At 45.1% G+C, this 10,126-nt stretch overlaps 1 protein-coding gene across 4 annotated transcripts in view; it reads left to right on the top strand.

Annotated features, from left to right (window-relative positions):
* Positions 1-4,056: 4,056 nt before the first annotated feature.
* The window catches only part of MLXIP (MLX interacting protein), a 54,155-nt gene continuing 48,085 nt past the window's right edge, over positions 4,057-10,126 (top strand). For all 4 annotated transcript variants that reach the window (XM_072880563.1, XM_072880560.1, XM_072880562.1 and 1 more), the window contains exon 1: positions 4,057-4,471. In XM_072880563.1, the coding sequence (XP_072736664.1) occupies positions 4,101-4,471 (371 nt within the window). In that variant the 5' untranslated portion in view covers positions 4,057-4,100. The remainder of the gene's footprint in view (positions 4,472-10,126) is intronic.

Here is a 10,126-nt window from a genome sequence, read left to right as displayed (position 1 = left end):
GCATTCTATGGTGTTGTCTCATTTGGTAACGTGTGAAATGATTCACCTTTGAGTGGACCAAAGGTGTCTTGATATTGTAGCAGGACACTGAGCGGGGCGGGGGCAGTTTGTTGTTGTTGCAACAACAAATAGATATGACCAATGTAATTACAGCAGCCTGCAAAATAACTTGGTAATTTAAGGTGCTTACTGTTGGCTTGGTACTCGGCTAATGTGTTGTGGTAACTTAAATTGGAGGGAGGAGGGCATAGTGTGGAAACAAGCTTCAGTTTGGAAACATGTTTGACTCTGATGCTAGCAAGGGTAAAACTCCTTAAGAGTTTTGGAAAGATTCTTTACATTCAAGATGGATATAAAGTGTCCAGCTTATTTTTAGTGTTCTGTGTGCTCTGCCCAAAGTAGCCTGCAGCTTCACAGACAGCCGAACTGGTCTGCTGGCTCATGGCTACCAGAAAGGCGAGCCACAGCCAGCTTGCCTGCTCCCAGCTTGGTTTTGTTGCCTCCCTTGCATTTACTGGGGTGCTCGTAGCATCCTCTCATCAAGCAGTTAAGTTCGCTAACCTGGGAAGAAAACTACCCATTTGAGTTAGTTGGTTTTTTTTCTCTGGATTAATGAATTAAATCAGCAGACTTACATAAAGGAATTATATATAGGGTGGAACTGGAGAGAGAGAAAAGAACAGGTAGAAACAAGGATGTAGTTCCAGACGGGTCTCGGAAGGAAAGGCTTCTGAACAGGTAAGGCTTGTGCCAGTAAAGGGTGAAGGAGTGAGCAGCAGCCTAGCCTAGAAGCAGGGTACGGGGCTGGAGGTTGGCCCTGTGGTTTGCCTGGGAGCAGGACGGGCAGAGGAGCCAGCGAAGTGGTGATGGGATGGCTGGACTCCCAGCACCTGCAATCAGCCCCACAGTCTGAGGCTGTGAGTAAGATTCCTTGAGCTCTTTCACCCCATCAAAGTGGGAATGCTTATCTTCCTGTCTGTAGATTTAGGAGGATAATCTCTTACCACTAAGTGTTGTGGAGTACACTGTGGGTGTATTTTTAAACAGCTTGAATGTCTCTTTCTTCAGTGTATATTAAAGTTGAGTTCTAAGTAAATGTCTGTCTCCTCCTGTGCTAAAATCCTGTGCTGTTGAAGGAACATCATCAGAAGATGATGGCCTGTGTTTCACCTTGCACTGCAGATTGCTAAAAAGAAACAGTAAGAAAAAGCATACTCAAAAGATGCTGTTGTGGCCCCTTAGTGTTTCCCTGTGCCTCCTGGAATTCATTACTGTGGAGGAGGAGAGGATAGCTGGGAGTCTTCACCCATTACTGATCACCTAAATGCTGATCTTAAAAAGGCAAACCAAGAGATCTGTCTCCAAAATAACTGGATTTAAAGGGATGCATCTTTCCTTGCATCGGCAGTATTTGCACTGAGGATGATTAGAGGAGAAAACTCTGAACTGCATGAAATGTTAGTCATAGCTTAAGACTGCTGCCCCCATTTTAAGTGATGGTTTGGTGTAGTGCTAACTTCTTAGAAAATTGCATTACTACCTAGCAACTTAACAAGTTACCCCTCCTTGCACACAGAAAGAAGCAAGTGTGGCTTGCTTATAAATTTGTGAAGTAAATATATAGGCTGTTATTGTGGAAGTACTGTATACAGTGCTGTTATTGATGGGTGGTTGTGGTTTTTAATTTTTGTTTAGTTAAGGTGCTCTTAACAAACTACATGTCAGACTTAAAATAGACATTGTGAAAGTATGAATGTTGTTTTGAAATGTTTTAATTTTTTGCACTTAAGAGTACTCTCAATCAGAATGCCTTGCTGGGAGATAGCATAGCTTTTTTTTTACAAAACAAAACAAAAAACAACTTTAGAATAAGGTAACAATAACCAGCTTGGAAGCTAAATTACGACTGTGGTCTCTTAAGAATTTTAGTCATACGCGATGCTGACTAAGAGCTGAATGTTAATCTTGATTTTTAAAGATTTCTAACAGAGCCCTCACATGATGTGACCATGCCTTACTGCTCCTTTCATGTGGGGAAGTATTTGACCCTACCACTTCTCCCCTAAACACAGTGATCCATCTTGATTTCATGCTTTCTAATGGAGAATATTAGATCACTGAAAGGGCATAATTGTGATATTGCAGGAATGCCTCTTCCTTCCATTGCTATCTCTATCCCTTGAGTTTTCCTTGATCTCATTTCTGATTTTACAAAGCAGAAAAAGTAGCATGTGGCAATTTAATGTTTGGGGTTTGTTTCCCCTCCTGAGGATGACTATATAGAAGAGCCTGTTTTTTAAGTATGAGGTCCTAGAACTGAGAGAATATGAGCAATTTAGTATAAATGCTTTGGAGTATGCCATCTAGAATACAATTGCTCTCCTGGTGATGGAGGTTTGCTCTACAGGGCAAGCTAGAGATCTTTTTTCTTGACCTTGTATATGCATACGTATGTACATGGGTTTTTGTGCTGTAAGCTGCTGTTTGCTCCCCAGACGAATACATCTACCGGCCCTATTGCTGTGCTTTCATCTTGACCTACAGAATCCATTGCTTCCTTTATGCTTTTGAGAAGGATGAAATCCGATCTTTACTTCTCCTGGAACAATTGTGCTTACTTTACACGCCACTGAGCAGGTATGTGGGTTAGGTGTGAGCCACCAGGCTGGCAGTAGAAGGGCCATGTCCCGAGCTTTTCTCTGCAATTCCAGGCTGATCCCTCCAGCCGTGTTTGCAGCCTGTCTGCCACAGGTCTCCAGCTACTTCTGTAGCTGCCCTGGCTTCTTGCAGACTGCTTCCTGAAAATAATAAGCAATTTACTGTATTAAAGATAGTTTAAATCCATAAAATGTTTCTAGCCCAACGACTATCTTGTCAACATCCTTCAGCCAGTTCTGGGCTGTCCTCTGCATCTTCTGATTTAGAAATATTAGAAATAGTTGCACCAAGGGAGGTTTAGATTGGATATTAGGAAAAATGTCTTCACTGAAAGGGTTGTCAAGCATTGAACAGGCTGCCCAGGGAAGTGGTTGAGTCGCCATCCCTGGAGGTATTTAAAAGACGTTTGGATGAGGTGCTTAGGGACATGGTGTAGTAGTGGACTTGGTGGTGTTAGGTTTACAGTTGGACTTGATGATCTTAAAGGTCTTTTCCAACCGACATGATTCTGTGATTCTCATGTTCATAAGAGTCCCTTAAGCTTAGGGGTGTTTGAGGAAGTGTGTTACCAAAGACATGCAGTTAGCTCCTTGTGATGGTTCTCTTGAGTGACCACAGCCTCCCCAGGCCTCTTCTCAGTCTTGAGGCCTGAGGTGGTTGTGCATTTTTGGTCGAGGGTTCCCCATGCACCACCTCATGCCCTACAACATTGTCCTGCTGGGTAGAAGTGCCATGCTGGATCGTCTAAACCACTGCGGGAGGAGTGGGGACAGGACAGCCGTAGCATGACACCAGGGCCTTGTGGCAGTGATGCCTTCCGCTTTCTTGGTGAGACTGGTGGTGATGCAAGGTAGCCAGCCACCCCGCAGGGATGTTTCATGATCGACAGTGGCGTAAGGGGAAGGGTAAAACATGGTGGGTGAGTGGGAGGAGGCGGGGATGGTCCTGCCCTTTCCTCTGAAGGAGCTCTCCTCTTGTAAGTAAAGGGCAGTGGGGTGAGGGAAAGCAGCCTCCAAGGTGGTAATGGGCTGCAGCTTTCACTGAGGGGAAACACCCGCAGGGGTGTTTTCCAGTGGCCTTTGGCGTGGCCGATGGCAGCCTGGGGCTCTCCCTGAGGGGACACGGCCTCGGGAGCGGCTGGGGGCCGCGTCGAGGGAAAGCGGCCTCGGGAGCGGCAATGGCAGGATGGGCCCTTTGCTGAGGGAAAGGGGCCCGAGGGGTGGCCGGAGGGGCCGGCGGCCCGCGCTCGCTCCCGCTGAGGGAGGAGGCCCGCGCGGCTGAGGCGGGAGCGGGGAGGGCGCAGGCCGCAGGGGAGGGGGGCGGCGCTCCGGCTCCCTTAAGGGGGGCGGTGCGGCGCGGCGGGGGCCGGCCCGGGGCGGAGCGGGGCGGTGGCGGCGCAGAGCGGGCGGCGGGCTTGGCCGGCGGCTGGCGGCAGCGGGGCCATGGCCGCCGACGTGTTCATGCGGCCGGCGCGGCTCCTCGGGGCGGCGGGGCCGCTGTGCCCCCGCACGGAGCCCGACGAGGACTCGTCGGACACGGACGATGGTGGCGTCTCGCCGGGCGGAGGGCGGCGGTGCGGGCCGCGGCGGGGGCAGCCCCCGGGCCCCCAGATCATCCACTCGGGCCACTTCATGGTCTCGTCGCCGCACAGCGAGCACCCGCCCAAGAAGGGCTACGACTTCGACACGGTCAACGAGCAGACCTGCCAGACCTACCAGTTCGGGGCGGCCCGCGGCGGCGGCGGCGCCGGGGGCCGCCTCAGCATCGACGCCTCCCTCACGAAGCTCTTCGAGTGCATGTCCCTGGCCTACAGGTACCGGCCGCCGCCCTTGGGCCGCGGGGCGGGGGCCGGGGGCGTGGGGCAGGGCGGACCGGGGGCTGGGGGCGGTGCGGAGGGGCCGAGCGGCTCCCGGAGTGAGTCACGGCCGTGGGGAAAGCCCCGGCTGGGCGTCGCAGGGGGAACCGGGCCGGGGACCCGAGGGCGCGGTGAGGGACGGAGGGGGGGGGGTGAGCGAGGCCTGAGGTGATGGGCCGGGGCACCCCCGAGGGCGTGGGGACAGCCGAGCGTTGCCTTTCGGCGGTGATATTCCCCCCCCCCCCCCGCCCCCACGCGTGGGTGTTCGTGTCGCTTTTGTTTTCAGTGAACTTTAGGATCCTTGCGGGCACTTTCCGTAGGCCTGAGACCACGGCGCAAAGCGTCGCCCAGCCCTCGGCGCGAATGGTTTCGGGTGAGCGGAGAGGCTGTCACCGCGTTTTCGCCGGGGCTGGGAGGGGAGAAAGGGAGGCTGGGTTGAGTGTGTGAGGCGAAGTGGGACCTCATCCCCGGCGTGGGAGTGCGCGCTGCCTCTGCAGACTCTTCCTGGCACTAGAAAATGCTCCGCATCTCACGGTCAGGCTTGAAGTTAGTGGAAACATCTAGTGCTGAAGAGTCTTGGGAGAAATCCCTGAAGGGCAAAGTAAAGGGTTGTGCCCCAGCCTGTGTGAAAACTGGCCAATTTTGCTTTCTTTTTTTTTTTTTTTTCGGCCCCCCCAATTTTATTTTTATAACAAATTCAAGAAAGTGGGATCTGTCATTGTTTTCTTTGTTCTGGTGGTTCAGTTGGTTGTAGCACTTCCTGGGTTTATCTGCGCCTTTTGCTCAGACTTCGTTTTTGCTTTTTGTCTGTTTAATAAGGCATTATATTCACATTTACTCCCTTTGTCTGTCATCCAAAATGGAGGCAGAGCTATGGAATAGAAGTGTTTTGAAAAGATGTATGCCTGCTCGAGTCTTTTGTTCCATGTGATACAGCAGAAGTTGGATCCAATCTGATGTTGTCTATTGAGCATATTTTGGAAGTCGATTAAAAGGAATGATGGAAAATGCCTCTGAGCATATCAACGGAAATATTTATTTTCATTTATGGGAACCATATTAGCTTGCTAAAAGAAAATTAACTTTGCCCACCCCAAATTCCTCTATTTAAGTATTGCTCAATGAAGAGGAAACAATAGAACTATCCGTTCTGTACGGTTAGTGAGAAAATGTAAGTAATCTTCTCATTTTGATAATTTTTACTAAGCAAGTTATTAGTTACTAGCAAGAGAGTTAATCTTAAATAAGGTGTGGACAAAAATGGACATAAATTATTTGTGTTTACAAAAGAAATAAAAATGTAAAACTTAACCAGTCTGCCTTTATTGTACAAGCTGAGAGGAACATGCAAAGGAACCACAAGTATTACGAGGGACAGAACGACTTCTCCTGCGTATCTTCTCATCGGCCTCTATCAGCTTTATTTTATGTTGTGCTTCCACTAGTGTATCCTTGGGATTTTGAAACTGAGGATCACATCTAATGCAAAGAAATAATTCTGTGATACTAATTTGACAATACCGAACTCTGAGGAAGATGCATAAATTGAGCACCAAATCTATTTTAGCAGAAATAATTTTATCCTGCTTGTTGGTGGTAGTATGAGGCAAGGTGCAGAAAATATCTTCTCAGAGGCTACAAAACAAAAGCATTTTCTTAATACTTCTGTACTTGGATACCTTAAGGTTTGCTTAGTTGCAACCATGAAACATCCTGCCCAGATCCAGCCTGCTTACTTGCTGGCTTTGTGATAAATTTTTTAAATCTGCCTAACAAACCAATTGTAAACTTGGGTCTAAAAAGGATTAAAATAATTTTTGAAAGTCTAATTTGGGGTGATGAACGTGGGTATGAAATGAGGAATCATCGCTGTTTAACAAATGATTGATTAAGCATGTAGGTTGAACCTTTCTACCTTGGAAGCGGTGCCTCTGTCCATATCCTCCTCAGGGAACATACAGCACTTGGGTAAACAGCAGCTGCGTTTTGTGCTGTGCTTCAAGTTTGATTTGAACTTGGTTGGCTTATGGGGATGTTTTCATTGCTGTTGCCTCAGATATATCTTTCCCATTATTGTCTATCTGATCTAGCACTGACAAAACACGCAGATTCTGTGTTAACACTTTTCGTACTGCCTTTGCTGGATAGAAATTCACTCTAGAAAAGAACTGGGTGGCGTGGAAACCAACACCAAAAACTGTAAAACAAAAAGGTGAAGAAGTGTGGTTTTTGCTCTGTGGCTGTTGCAGAACCAGCAATGAGGGGCATGAGCTAACTCATCACGTTTCTAGAGCTGGGGTAATGCAGCTATGTTAAATACAAAAACAAGGAAGTTGCTGTAGCAGAGCTCTGTGTGTAATATTTATTTACACTTGACACCCATTGCTAGTATTTCGGTGTTTAAAAGTTTTAAAAAGAGGCACTAAACTGTGTGGTATCCATTAGCTTTGCCAATGAACTAGAAAGCAAAGTTTTTCTAGATTACCTAGGTCATAACCTAGGATGGCTTATGTTTGAAAGTGACCAAATTTGTGCTGAATCATGTTCATGATGGGATGCACAGTGTAGCCTGGGCTCTTTTAATTGTGCTGTAAAATAATGTTTTTAATATGGCTTTGTACTGTTAACTGTCAAACTTTTTATTATAAAAAACTATTTCTGAACGTGAGGGAAGTGATTCCTTCATGCCTTTGAGCAGTACAAGCTAACCTAATTTTAGTTTTCATCATAACTGTTTCAGTGACGTATCCAGCTGCACAGGTTGAAAATCCTAATTTCAAACGAACCATTGCACAGGGGAAAATATGGCCACAGCATACTCCCCTGTACAGTTAGGAGATTAAAACAATCTTCTAAATCAGTAAGTTACTTATAAACACTACGGTTTACAACAGGTATCACATGGGCTGTACTTTATCTAAATGTCACCTGTTTTTTCTCAAGAGATTGATTGTGGGAACTATACCATACTGATGAAGGTAAGAGAACCCTGGTTTTCCTCTTTTAGCCCCTTCATCTCAGCCCTTTAAAACAATGTGACCTTGCAGATCTTGATGTGTGTAGATAGCTATAATTGACCTATGGCAGGCAGGACACTTTCAAGGCAAAAAGATTTTTAAAAATATGCTTTCTGAAATGAAAATGACCTTTGATGCTGTTCATTCTAATGAGAAACTATGCCAGTGGTTATATGGCCCACAATGGTTATTAAGCAGAATTAAGTCAAATGATACATAATCTTGATATTTAATTTAGTAAAGCCCTTTAATAACTTTACAATTATCCAGATAATTACATTACCCAAAAGTAACTTCCCAAAACTGAACTGTATTCTGGGATGTTCTGACCATAGCATATAATGAAGTTTTTTTCTGAGATTGGGACAGAAGAATTTTTTCTCTTCATTTTGGAGAGCTGTTGTCTTCAGCGGAAGAATAATGTTCAGCTTCTTGTAGAATGCAAGCTGAAGGCTTATGTTAAGTGAAAAATTATGCTTTACGAAAGGGTACTGTAAACCACTTATTGTCCTAACAGGCTGGAATATGGGGACGTTCGACTTCCCTGTGGAAAGCTCTGCTTTGGGAATCATTGTTCCCAAAGTTTAGCGTATAGTTTGTTTAAGGTCCAAAATCTGAAATATGGAAATACAGATCTGCGTATTCTGAACTCTGCATGTGGAGCTCTGAAAAACATGCGGTAGGAATCAGTGGCACCGTGCTAGTTTATCTCTAGGGTTTTGATGCCGAGGTGGTAGAGAGGTAAATCATGCTGGAATGACTAATGTGATCATTGCGAGGAGTAGGAAATACAATGCATTACTCCTGGAAAAAGTAGATTTAAGTCGATTCTTTAGTTACTTTCTCTAGATGTAAAATGTGATGGTGCAGATTTCAGTTAGTACTCACCCAGTGTGTCTTATCCATGCCCTGTAAGGAAATAAGAGGTTGATCAAGCTCTGGGACCATGTAAGTCATTCACTTTCTTTATGAAGTTTCCCCTCCTGCAGTGCTGGGGAGAAGATCTCTGCAGTGGAGACGATGGGCTAGTCAGTTGCATGTGGTCATGTACATCATGTAAACAAAGTACATGCTTTATTTCAGGAATTATTAAAGATACTACTCACACTTAATGTGGGTGGTGGACTTTTTAAACTTCTGTTACATATTATTATGCCAGTTTATGTCCATCTTACTTAGCGGTAGGATATGATAGGGTAAATGAAGATGACTTTCTGGGCTCGTTTATTATGAGCCCAGAGTAGCCTCAGAGTTCTCTCACCTTTTAATAAGAGCTTAAGGAACATGCCAGATGTACTTTAGGTAAGAGTGTTAACGTTGGCATCAGATACTTTTCTAAACCCTTCTGGATCCTGCTTGTTAAAGTTGCACAGAACAGGAGAGTGGGGTCTGGGAACTACGATGACGGCTACCTTTTGAAAAGCTTGCCAGGTCATTTCTAGATCTCATCTGTCCTCTTTAGCAATATGACCCCTTCACTTCATGTAGATGTAAGCCAAAAATACTCCCTTCATCAGTGGACTGACATTAGGGATCAGCTCGTTTCCAAAGCACCTTTGCCACATATTCTTTGTTAATGCAGAATGTGTTTTGGGAAGTTCTTAGCAATGGTGATAGCAGGTTTGAGATGAAAAACTTCCAGAATTTAGTTACATATTTTGTATGCTGCTTGTAGAAACTACTCTGATAAAAACACCTATATTCATCCTACGAATTAAGCCTAACTTGAGCAGCGTGGCTGTGTTGTAAGTACTCATGGTTAAGGGTCATTTAAAAGCAAGGATGCTATATTCAGAGTGCAATATGAATCAGGTCATTATTACTGAGCCTCTTACCTCGCTTATGTCAAATGCTTGATATAGTCACAAGCTTTTAAGCTCTATGTAAGATGCACTTTTAAATTCCACCTTGACAACCTTGAATCTCAGAAAGATTTGCAGAAAGATTGCTGAGCTGTTCTCATTTCGAAGATGCATTTCTTTTGCCAAAGTAAACATTTAGTAGTGGTAGTGTGAAAAGACCTTGGTTGAAATTAAGGTTTTGGTGTCTTCGGGCCTACACGTGACTTATGGGAAGAAAAGACAAATTCTGTACACAGAGATTTAGATACAGGGACAATTTGTTTTGTTTTGCTCCTGGCTATTTTGGTGGCTCTGCAGGTCACAAGGTTTTAGTGGTTTCTGTGGACCTGGCTGTGTAGGGTGTGGTGTGCACAGTGTGTGCACAGTAGTCACATTTTTCATTAAAAAAGCATACTGTTGATATTATCCTTTGATTTACCATTTAATCTACATGTTTTGTTGTAGTTCTCTTGTCTTGTGTTTTCACACAGTAAACAGATCTTATTTTCTGGCTTAAATACAACATGGATTTCATAAGCATAATTTTTGATGGGTTGCTGAAATAGGGAAGAGGGAGCTAGTTTGTCCTCAGATTACCAGTTTGCAGTAACTTTTGTGTGGTCTGAAAAAAGCTTGGCTGAACTGTGAGATTTGGAATTACTTTTAGTGAAGATTTTGTGTTTCATGATTATGATGTACTTTGAAGGAAGTAGAGTTGATGGCAACAGAAATTAACACATTGATTTCCAATTCTC

This window comes from Ciconia boyciana, chromosome 15 (assembly GCF_034638445.1).
Source record: "Ciconia boyciana chromosome 15, ASM3463844v1, whole genome shotgun sequence".
Lineage (NCBI taxonomy): Eukaryota > Metazoa > Chordata > Aves > Ciconiiformes > Ciconiidae > Ciconia > Ciconia boyciana.
This window is presented reverse-complemented; position numbering and strand designations above follow the sequence as displayed.